The sequence below is a fragment of the Coffea eugenioides genome, chromosome 6 (genome assembly GCF_003713205.1).
Source record: "Coffea eugenioides isolate CCC68of chromosome 6, Ceug_1.0, whole genome shotgun sequence".
Classification (NCBI taxonomy): domain Eukaryota; kingdom Viridiplantae; phylum Streptophyta; class Magnoliopsida; order Gentianales; family Rubiaceae; genus Coffea; species Coffea eugenioides.
Genome location: NC_040040.1, coordinates 17,635,248 through 17,647,836, shown reverse-complemented (window position 1 = coordinate 17,647,836; position 12,589 = coordinate 17,635,248). Strand labels below are relative to the sequence as shown.

General features: G+C 34.5%; 1 protein-coding gene across 1 annotated transcript; it reads right to left on the bottom strand.

Annotated features, from left to right (window-relative positions):
* Positions 1 to 6,138: 6,138 nt before the first annotated feature.
* Positions 6,139 to 8,603, bottom strand: LOC113772814 (regulatory protein NPR5). The gene is made up of 2 exons (XM_027317295.1): positions 8,121 to 8,603; positions 6,139 to 7,143 (listed from the first exon to the last, which is right to left on the bottom strand). Exons 1-2 carry the CDS (start codon positions 8,601 to 8,603, stop codon positions 6,139 to 6,141), a joined length of 1,488 nt encoding a protein of 495 aa, XP_027173096.1.
* Between the last annotated feature and the right edge of the window lie 3,986 nt (positions 8,604 to 12,589).

Sequence of the window (12,589 nt, the reverse complement as noted above, 5' to 3'; positions counted from 1 at the left end):
TACAACAAGTTGATAAAGTTTCTTTTGACTTTGAGCTTCAAGAATTGTGAAGTAAATTAAATATGGTAAAGGGTTCACGAGATTTATATCACTATCTTGACGACACTGGAATTATTGCTCAATTCAACTATTACTTGTGCACAAGTGATGACCAAGAAACATCTTTCATTGGTACTAAGACCATGAAGATCTGATGATTGTTGAGACACTGTTGTCAAAAGTTCTCCTTAAAATACTTTAAATAGATGGTTATTTCATAATGTTGAAAGTGTTGGGTATATTTTTTTTTTGGGTATTTTTTCGTTCGGAAAATCTTATACAAGTCCACCTACAAAAAATGATGAAAAAGCATAACGTTCCTAGATGACACAGACACAAATGCAAACATGGACATACTTAAATCAAGGATGTAAATCAGCTTGTTTCTCTAGCTCAAATCGCTCAGTATAGAATTTTCTTTAGCAAATTTCATATTTGTATCTGCCGTTTAAGAATGCTATGATATTGGATCGCTTTTTACAGGTGAACTCTTCTAATTATCCTTAATTTGCAATAAAAGAACGAACTAAAATAAAGTTACATAGCCGTGGTTTCTATTAGTTACATTATGACTAAATTATTTGCTTAATATCTCAAACTTAATCATATTTCTTTCCCTCAGTCCTCCAACTCTGACAAGATTGCACCCCAGCGACCATCTAAAATATCTTGCATCAAAAAATAGTAACAGTTCGAATATAAGCTTGTGTCTATGACTTCCAATATGGCATCTCCTGCTACCAAAGACCATTTGCATATTTTTCTGGCAATATATATATATATATATATATATATATATATATAACATATTTCTATTTTGGACCTTGAAGGCACAGTAGAAGCATATCAAAAAAGAGTAGAAGTTTAGTATAAAATTCTAACCTTCCTATCCACCCTGAACTGCCTATACCTAAGGGTCAAAAATTTGCAAATAAGATGACACCAGCCCCAGACATAACAGATTAACCCATAAATATACAGTAGAAAAAGTCTTATTGCTACATATGGCTTGGCCGACATCTCAAAATTTTTGTGCTTTCCCCGACATCTCAAAATCCTTTATGTGGATGAACTCACATTTGTGCTTTCCCCGAGATGGTAAATAGTTCTCAGCTGCAGAAATTTTTTAGTTGATAAAATAGCCCTTTGTTAATTACCTGCCATAGATTCCCTAGCCGTTTTGGCATAACCTCTTGCAATACAACGTCCAGTTTCAATTTGGGGGGTTTCGTTTACTGGAATTGGTCTTTACCAATTTTTCTGTTACATTTGTGGGGAGTCATGGGACCGATAACTATACTCAAAACTTTATTATATCATGAACACTAGAGAAAATAAGGTTAATGATATTCACACACAGTCTTGTCATGCATTTGGTCAACTATATATACATAGTTGTCATCTGGTCTTGAAAAAACGTTCAAAAGAAGTGCAAGAAACTGGTGGAAATGTGTAAATATCAAATTAATTTGGTTACGAAGTAACTTATTTTCTCACAGTAATATAAAGATACTTCTATTTGTTGGGATGTTGGGCCAAATACTAATAGCAACCAAATTCAAGGTAACTGCCTGAAAAATGATTTTGCAATCGCGTGACAATTAAAGTGAGAACCTGAAATCTGAAAATAATAGACATGATCACTAGTAAATTCCTTAAGACTGCTAAGCCAGTGGGAGGGAATCAAGAAAGTCTTGGTCTAGTGGTTAAAATTGAAACTCTAGGATTTAGAGTTCATGAGCTCTAATTCTCCTTCCCCTTTTTTATTTTTTAAATTTCATCCCTCCTTGCTATATATATATATATATATATATATAGAGAGAGAGAGAGAGAGAGAGAGAGAGAATTTAACAAAGAGACACTCTATAATTTTGCTGCCCTAAATTTGAAATACTTGACGTTAATTGCACACCCCAAAAACTATACTATACTTTGACGTTAGCATGTAGGCAATATTATGATCTTTATAAATGTTGCTAAGAAAAGTGGTATCATGACCGAGCTCAAAACCAAATTGCCTTGACTTCCCACTCCCATATATATGAGGCTTTTGTGAATTTTTTCCACCAGAGTAAAACTCATAAACATGATTGATTTAGACATGTTTCATAATTTTTCATTCTTCAGTTGTTTCCCAACTATTGTAGATCTTTTCCGATTGACAAAAGGCCCCTTCAAGATTTTGCGCCATGTGCATCCAAGACATAATCTACCGCTTTTCTTTTCAAAATCAGTTCGTTTAAGCAGTAAAGGCACCATATTTTTTGGTTTTTGTTAGGAAAAAGACGCTATGAGATTTTGTTTCAAGCAAGAGATATCAAAGTCGTGTAATTATCTTGATCCTCAACTTTTGACATTTCTTGGAACATTTTCTGTCCAGGATTTCTTAGAACATTTCTGGAGGCCGTTTAATTCCTTCAAGATTCTCAATGGTTTAGTTGGATCCATCTCTATTTCCTTCTCTCTCTCCTTAATATAGGACCAATTATAAAAATATTGTACTTGAAAAGAAAATAAATTGCATACCTAAGTACAAGACACAGTTATCGGGTCTACCACTTTTTTTTTTTTAATTTGTGTTGATTTGTTCTATTTCATATTTGAGAAACTAAATGGGATTGCATTTAAGAGGATCAAGAGATAAACTGAAAAAGTTTATGCCTCGTTTCTAATTAACACGAGAGGCAAACCCTAATTATTTTGTACTTTACATGGATCCTTCTAACAAAAGCATTCACCACCATTATGATTCGAGAATATAATTAAGCCGTAGAGATACTAATCGCATCTAAATGCTATATTCAAATTGAGAAATGTATACATTTCATACATTTCAGATCGCATGAGATACTCAATACCAGTTTCCAGTAACAACTCAGTACCACTTCTATATTTATGTCAAGTATTCTATTTATTTTAATTGTCATGTATCGTATATTTAAGTTTCCTTTCTCATCACGTGATGGGACCGACACTGAATTTGGCACCCGATAGTGGCACATAGATCCTAACTGATTCAAACATCTCTAAAATAACAAAGACTGATAAGATATTTAGATATCTTAAATGACTGCAGAAATTAATTATGTACTTAAAAATTTGTCTCCCCATTTATTTTGCCCATCTTACCCCTAAATAATTAAGGATTTGATGTCTCTCTTTTTCATCTCTTGTTTCAAAGAACTTCTAATTTGTAAGGCTTATAATTGTCTATCAGTTCATAACCAACTGCGATAGATAAATGGGTTAAAACTAAGAAAAGAAATGAAAAAAAACACATAATGTTAATACAATTATTTCATCTAAAACTGATTTCCATCAATTCTCTTTTACAAAAAGAAGAAGAAGAATTATCAGTGGAAGTTCAATACTAGTTCAAACATCAACCTGTTGCCTCCACAAAATCTACAAGTCTTAAGTGCCTAAATTGGATTTCAGAGGGGCAAAAAAATTAAACAAAGGAGGAAATTAACAACATATGCACAATGCCAGCAAACTAATCAAATGAAGGATGGATCTAAGATAATTATGCAGAATATGGCAGGTCTAAAATGTGCAATTTATTGACGGTTCAGTGCCGCAAATCATGCATGGGAAGTAAGCCACGGTTAAACAACAAATGTTTCTTTCGAGACAAGCAAGGCTTGAGTTGACAATCCTGCATATTTCGATAGTTTTATCCGACAATTAACTTAAAGAACAGGTTTGGGAAAACTACATTTTATCTAAGCTAGTCCATGTTGCTCATATAAGTACATTTCTTTTGAGAAGAATGTCAAATTGTAATTGGAATGAGGAGATTATTAATGACATTTTATGTTTCCATAGGATTACTTCAGAAACCAAATAGAGAATACTAGTAAATTGTAGTAGATGACATGGTCATATAACTGCTCAAATCGCAGTTTTTTCCATTCCACCTCTTCATGTTGATAAGAAAATTGTTAACAATCATCATTATACAAAACTGCAGGCTAACCACATAGGTTTTTCTTTCATTTTTCTTCTTTTTCTTTCGGGGTGGTAAAGGGGGATTCGGACATCGCATTATATGTTCAAAAAGCGCATTAACTCCTCAAGGAAGAAACAAAAGCAAGCATTTAAAGGCAGAACTTATTGGATTTCTTGTTTTTAAGGGACGTGACAAGACAATGAAAAAGGAGTCCGTACTAAAACAGAAACTGATGATATATACACAAGGGTTAAATACTTAGACCCCAAGCTGGACAAGAAGAATTGCAAAGATGATAAATGATTGTCAAGAAGGAGAGACAAGAATGGATTTTGAGCAACTCTCTGAGATGTTACTTGGAATCATGCTAATCTGTATGCTATTTCTCAAATTAATGAAGGTCTAGTTATAATCTTAAGTTATGAGTCCACAATTACATTATATACTACCTCCTAATCACGACAAATTATTCCTTTATTGAACTCGATAATTCAATTACTATTAGATGTATACTATAGCCAAAAAGATAATTAGAAATCACATCTGAGAAATGCTATGTCATATTATACTGCAATTTGATTGTTTTTTCCCTCAATTTTTAATGTCAAAATGACTCGCAGAAGCGACTGTTTCTTGATATTTCCGTGAAAATTAACCAAAGTTATTTTCCTTGTACCACTTCATAGTATAAGGTAGCTATATTCTTGTACCCAAAAGAGTAAGACCATGTATCTTATTGTAACTTGTACCAATGAAAGAATCCACAGCGTTCAAGAACATGACCCTTGCCCCCCCACCACCGTCCCTATTCCTTTTCCCCCAACACAAAATCCCGTTTCCGATGCTCTTTATCTAGGGACTTAGAAATGGCCTAGAGAATGGGTGGGGTAAAAGAAAATGTACAGAAGCTTCAACTATCCTCAACGAGAATTTAGTGGTTAAATTAAGCAAGAGGATGTTCAATTCCTAGGGTTTCATCTCTTTATTAAGTTTTTCAATAAGTTAGAAAGCTCAAAAAGGAAGGGGGAGGAGACAAAAAAGAGGATTATGGAAAGAATCCGGCATTAGATATACCAAAAAAATTGAGCTGTCGTGTGGTCACATTCAATGTTACCTTCATGCAAGACAGCCAATCAATTTGTCCCAATCCGACCGATGTCTTTAAAAATATCTAATTAGACACAATTAAAGCCAATCAAGTTTCTCCCAACCCCCATGAAGGCATTAGGGAAAGAAAAAAAGAGTAAAAGCAGAAAGACAGCTCATTTCCCTCATTTGCATTATTAATTGTCCCAATGTCCAAACAAAGCCCTCAATGAACTAAAGCCCCACCACCACAAGAAATCAAACATCCATTTAACTTATCATATCAGAGTGTGCATATGTATACTTCTAATTTTTTACCATATAGCCAATTCATTATGGTGCTATATTTACATAATATAAATTGTAGATAAAAATATTAATACTAAATGGCAATAATAATGAATATATGCTTCGACATCTAATAGTTATTCTATAGTATTATGAGAGGTTGGCACTTGGGTGAGGAGACTAGAAAAGTAATACTAATAGATCATTGAAAATTGTCCATGACATTAGATGTACCAATAAAAACAAAAGGAGTTGACAGGCCGGGGATTGAAAAGATTGATGACCTGCGTCCTCTCCATCACTCAGCAAAACTTGGATTCTCCTTGTCCCATCTGGTGAGAAAAATTCCATCCATCCCTAATTGCCACCACATGCACTGCGCATCGTTTATCATTGGAAAGACCTAGAAAATATTTAAAAAAAAAACCCACCACAGAGAAATAATAGAAAAACCAAAAAAAAAGAAAAAGAAAAAAGAAATTAACCAAGACAGAAGAGTAAAAGTAGCGAGAAGAGAGTTTTTTTTTTTTTTTTTAATATAGAGAACCTAAACAAAAGCAGACCGAAAAACTGACAAAAGATTATATGTTGACTCAAAATATAAAATAAATCTTCATGGGTTTTGATCAACCTTTTTGTGCTTGTCCGTCCATCCCACTTCTGAAGGCTGGCCAATAAATCAAGAAAGATAGGTCCAAGAAGAGGAAGAGAGAGATAGAGAAAGATCTAGAGAGGGTTCTTCCACTTCCTCGACAGTTGATGAAGCTAAATTACTAATAATCATGAGAATGATGGTGATAAATCGATGGATCACAACCACCTTGGGAACCATGGCGACTCAAAGCTTCTCTTTGGCTACCGTGGCTACTGTGATGTTCATCTCCGTCAGTCATCTTGCACCCCATTTGGCCAGCTGATGCAGCTGCACCAAGATTCAGATAAACCATTCTCGAATCAAGATTCAAGTTGGCCATGTTGCCACTGCTACTACTACTCGTATGCTCCTCGCTCATTGGAGGGTAGATTGTAGCCGAAGCTGGCGCATTTGCATTGCCTTCCTCCCGAGAGATCACCATAGCAGCTGATTGAACTAGCTCCAGACAAAGCCTGAGCTTGTTTGGTTCGATATGAGTTAGCCCCGGGACAGCACCCTTGAATAGAAAATCAGAAGTTAGGGTTCGAAGGATGTCTAACGGAGTGATCCCATCGACAGTTCGGACATTTGGGTCGGCATGGTGGTCAAGAAGGACCGCCACCATGTCTGGGGACACCATTTCGGCTGCAATGTGAAGTGGGGTTTTGCCTGCTGGCCCAGCTGGGTAGTTAACATCAGCAGCTCCAAGCTCAAGCAACGCTTTTACCACCTCTCGGCTACAATTCTCAACTGCATAATGTAGGGCCAATGCATCATCCAAATTAAGCCCTTCTCCCATTACCATAAGCTTGACAAGTTCGACGTCAGACGAGTCGAGTGCCCGTCTCATTCGGCGAATTTTCTGGCCCTCGAGCTCAGCTGCAGCACTGATATCATGGTTGTGGTGGTGGTGGTGAGGCATCAGAGATCCTCGAACAAGCGATGTTTTGAGGCGGAGCTCTTCAATCTTGGCTACTACATCGATGGGAAGGTGTTTAGCAAGGACTTCTGGTGGTAGGCCAGATTTTGCTACCAAATGTGAACAAGTAGTCCAGAGTTGGTGCATGTCTTGTTTTCTTGAAGCTATTAACACTTTCATGACATCTTCAATTGAGGCCTTCTCAACCATGCTGGCCAATTGCTTCTGAAATATGTACCAAAAATAAATGTGGTCTGAGTTAAGTACTAACAAAATAACAAATTAGTGGCTAGCTAGTCATTTCATAGATTTGACATGTTATGCAGAAGAAGTTGCAGAATTGGTTAAAAAAAAAAATTGCAGAATTGGTTGAGTTGAGAAGCCATGTGTTTGTGCGGAAAGGTGATGCTGTAGGGTGGGCTAATATATTGTTCTTTTTTGCACTCTACCTAAAAATCCAAATGAGGAAAGTAAAAGAGTTGTTTGGGAAAGATTTGGTTTAATCACTGTTGAAAGACAAGACTAGAAATCAAAGACGCAAATTTGGAAAGTAATGGGTTTGGAACATAATGGAGAAAGCCCAATTCAAGAAACTACTAGTACTACAAGTGTAACTACATGAAATCAAGACCAAACTTATTATCAAGTGAAAAATACAATGAAACCGCCTTATTTTACTCAAACTCAGAGTTTTCACAAAAAAAGGAAGAAAAACAACAGACAAGAAAATGATGCTTCATGCTTGCTTATACATCAGCTCGTCTCAGATGCATAAGCATGAAAGACGGCATAATCGAAAGAAAACGAAGACAAGTAGTAGTTTGATCTGATCATCATCAGTGCTGGCTGCCACACAACTGATGAAAGAAATCTAGTACTCACTGACAAAATAAAAGAACTATTAACTAGATTTCTCAGACAAGGAAACAACAAAAAAAAACAAAAACCACTAATAAACACAAACAATTTCCACCCAAGTATCTATATTATACTACACAACTATTCTGCCACCCCCCCAAAAAAACACAAAAAAAAAATTGAAAAAAAATGAAAAATCAAGAATCCCGTTAACCCGAAATCTTCCAACAGTTAGGCAACCTTTGGGTGTTTTTTTTTTTAAAAAAAAAAAGAGTTTGTAGGAAAAAGTATTGGAAGAGAGAGTGACACGGGGTGTGTGTGGTTGTGAAGAAATTAAAATTAACCTGAGTGAGCAATGCGAGCTGTTCAACACCAAAAGATCTAGCGGCAGCGAGAGTATCAAGAGCAAGATCAACGGCTGAGGTGCAATGTGTGTGCCAACATCCTCTCTCACCACAATTAGGCCTTGGCTCATGTTTCTGAGGCACAATTGAGACTTGTCCACTATACAAAAACTGAAGCATCAGCAAGAAAACTTCATACCCAACCGAGTTCACTGGTATCACCTGCGAGTTTGACCCTCTCGGGGACGATGCCAAGGCGCCGGCCTGGCCGCCCATCCTCGACCCCGATGGGTCCAGACCCGCCGGCGTGTCCGGCCCACAAAAGAATTTCCTAAAGAATAAGCTCCTGGCTGCAAGAATACACCTGTGAGCATGGACTAAACGACCCTCTACGCTGAAGGTTACATCGCTGAAAGCTTGACCGTTGATCAGCAGATTCAGATAGTCTAAGGATAAAGATCTTAAGGAGTCCTCTAGGGACATTTTTCTTTCTTCTTTTTTTGTTTTGCTTTCTTGTTTCGCTTCTCAGTTGCTGGTAAATGAACTAAATAGTTGTTTTCTTGTAGGCGATAGATAGGACGAAGAGGAGGAGAAGAAGAGAGGAGGAGAAAAAGAGAGAGCGATAGCTTAGCTTTAGCTTTACTTAATCATTCATCTTTTTTCTTCTTCCCTACTTCTTGGTTCTATTCTAGTACTTGTCTATTTTGATGAAGGGAAGTACTGATAAGATGAGTGAATATTTCACACTACTATTTCTTGTGGATGGTCAGATATTTTTGGGAGAGAAATAGGAAGAGAGAGAGAGAGAGAAGGAGGGGGTGGGGGATGTGAGGCAACTGAGCAATATGGATGGCTGTTCTGGGCGGCTGTTATATTTTTTTTTAAACACGGGAAAAAAATAAATGAGTAGTAGTAGAAGATTACAAGTTAGTGGGGTTTTTAATTGTTTGACAAATATGTAGATTAATTTTAAATAATGGTTTTTAAAATGTAAGATTGGAGAGTTGAGAGGGAGGATTAATTTAGAGGATAATTAAATTAAGTCTGATAAGATATAGTAGCTCTCATGTTGCTTCTGCCTAATTAGACAAAAGAGAGAAAAAAGAATGGTATAAAGTTCATGCTGTTTCTTTGGAGAGGATGAACAGAGAAGAGAAGCACATGGAGTTTGGAGTTTTATAGTAGTGTAAATCTTGCGGTTATAAATTAATACTCGTCCAAAATTGTGGTATATGTAGTGCATTAGATTTTGCTAATTTATTCATTTTGGCAGAGAAGAGTGCTTTTTATTTTTTTCTAATAATTCGTTTATTTACAAAAGCATCTTATATAATTCGAGAGTATATATTTACTGCATTATAGTGCACACTTCTCTTAAATTTTTCCCTTGACAAATTGTCGGTAGAAAAGACTTGACTTTGCTCACCGTGGTTAAATGTTTTCTAGAATAGTATGTGACTATCATCTCATAACCAGTTATGGCCACCTCAACTAGTTTTCCTTACAAAAAAGGTTTTGTGCTTATGGCCATCAGAAAAATCGCCAATCTATATGATATATCATCTTGAAAAGTAGTAGTAATTCTTTGTGTATATCTTGATAACATGTACGTGTTTATGTCCTCTGACTTATTAGTAGTAATTTGAACCTAATACCTCTAATTCTGGAATCTCAATCTGACGACTAAGATAATAAATAACTTTATGATATTATATACACATTTTTTTTTATCTGATCGCACTTATTGTGTTGAAAAGTAGTAGAATAATTCTTTCGTAGAATTGATATCTTGATAACATGTAACGTGTTTATGTCCTCGTTGACTTATTAGTAGTAATTTGAACCTATATACCTCTAATTTCTGGAATACATGAATATCAATCTGACGACTAAGATAACAAATAACTTTATGAATATGTATATACGATCATTTTTTTTGTATGAATGATGAAAAGAAACGAATACTACCACTTTATATTACATGATCCACATAATTTGTAATTTGTATATCCTAGTAATCAGGGTACACTCTTTTTGTCTACAAATCATAACATAGCATCGTTTCTTGAGAAGAATTATTTTCATAGAAATTGATTTTGTACTTTGAAACTTATTTTTTAAAGGAATTTATGAAAATAAAAAAAATATAGGCATGTAGTTTTGTAATAATTACCTACAATTAATTATGATAGTTATAAACATAAAATAAAAATAAAAAAATAATATGGTTTGGCCAATTTACCTTTTCTTGTAAAAATAGTTACTTCAAGACAAGAAAAGCAACACTATAAGGAGTCTTAGGCATTATGTATAAGAAGATGTTGTTGAAATATTAGATTATAATCCTTGGAAGAAAAAGATAGCATTTCCTACTGAATAGAAAGTGCAAATATGTATACTTCTGCCAAAGCAATTTGTTTTACTATTGATATGCGCGAGAAACCACAAATATGGAAATTATCATGTCTCGTATGAATTTTTAAATAATACCTTAAAAGTATTAAATTTAAAATTCTGGCAAAGACTACCCGGAATATGAGCTGAGCATGTATTTTTAAATTGGTTTTCAAACGAGATAAATCAATCTGTCACTCAACTTTATCAATATATTCTCTTTCATGGGCTGATTAAGGTAAATCACTAAATCTGGCAGTACCAGTAGTATTTCCCTTACATACAACCTCTTGTTTATTTGAATGTCAAAAACTGGAGGTCACTTCACAGTTTTTGCCCAACAAGAAGATATGCCTAGTCTTGTCTATCATTCTTTCTCTTCTTTATTGAGGTCAAGTCAGGTCAGTTACATGGATTTGTTATTCTAGAATGCAGGCTTTTTACTTATTGTTCAGAATTGGCTTTTTAAGAATGAAACCTTCGTTGTTCTAGAAATATTAAACCTTATGGACCATAAAATTGGTTGCCAGTAAGTTTAAATTAACCTTCACAGAATTTTATTTTTTTTTACTGTCAATAATTGCTATACATGAGAAACCCATCTTTTGTCAATGAGATCTTGACCGTTCTCTATGTCTCTCTTTTACACTTCCACTTCTCTTTACATGTTTTCTATTTCTAAAATCTAGACCTTTAACTTAATAACAAAGAGAACTCTAAGAGTCACGTCGTCCTTACCATCCAGTCAACTCCAGTGATTTTTATAAGTATCTAAACGCTTCAACAAATTTGTTTTCGCTCATTGAATAAAGGGTTAAAAACAAAAAATTCCTCTATGTATATGTAATATACAGAAAAGTCCTTCATGATTTCAAAACATACAAAACGACACCTCGTGTTTTAAACTAAATTGTAAATTAACATAATTCGTTAAATTTAACGGAATTCGATAAATTTAACAGAAAATTTAACAGAATCCGGTAAATTTAACGGCAAACTTAACGGAATCCGATAAGTTTAACGGCTGAAACCGTCATTTTCGTTAAATTTAACAAATTCTGTTAGTTTACAATTTAATTCAAAACATAAGGTGTTGTTTTATATATTTTGAAACCACATTGGGCTTTTCTGTATTTAGGTATACCACAGGAGGCTTTTTTGTTTTTAACCCTTAAATAAATACTTAAACGAACCAAATGCCTGAAGAAATTTGTTAATGGTTATCTTCAAATGCCCTGAGGTTAGCTCAGATTAAATTTATCAGCTTGAAATCTAAGCATCCGTTACTTTAGAAGTCAAACATCACGTAAGGGGAGTATCTAGGATAATGATGAGAACTAGGTCTCATGCCCTCAAGAAGCAAGTTATTGTTCATAAAAATAACTTGTTTAAGTCAAAACACAAACTTATGGAGAGTAAAGATACATCTTGCGAAGAAATAACAAATGTATAAATTTCTCTATTTTATGTGAAATTCCAATTTTCTTTTAATTGCTCAATAATTAAGTTTTTGGATAAAGAGAATCCCTTCAGTTGAATTAAGAAAGGATATTTTCATGGTTAAAACACTTGTTGGCTCCCTTAATTGACACACATATATAGACAATGAACAAAATTTTGATTAGGTGCTTTACCATAGAGTTAACTTCTGTAAAATCAAACCAACTATGTGTTCAAAGGGTGATTGAGGAGATTTGTCGTTATGTAGTACACTGGTAGAATGTGTCAAACACAAAAGACAACTGGATTCTTAGCCTAAATCAGGATTTCCCTGAGACTTTTTTTTTTCTGGAAAATAGAAATCATAGAATTAGTAAATAGTTACTTGGAAATCATAGAATTAGTAAATAGTTACTTGCATACAACACTTCTAAAAAGGCAAATTTTCTGCTCTTGTATACATTCAAGCTATACTCAATAGAATGATATTTTACGCAAAAGATCAAAACAAGATGGAAAATTGGATTTTCACAAACTTAAAAGTGCAGGAGGAAAATTGCATCTGAAAATAGAATTCCCTTCAGTGTTTTCTTTATCTTTTGAATTGAAGATTACTTGGACAATTTTTTTTAGAT

What these genes read in the sequence shown, in the direction of transcription:
- LOC113772814 (XM_027317295.1), bottom strand. Translation starts at nt 8,603, where the DNA reads ATGTCCCTAGAGGACTCCTTAAGATCTTTATCCTTAGACTATCTGAAT. An exon ending in AGCTCGCATTGCTCACTCAG is followed by an intron (nt 7,144 to 8,120) that starts GTTAATTTTAAT and finishes TACATATTTCAG; the next exon opens with AAGCAATTGGCCAGCATGGT.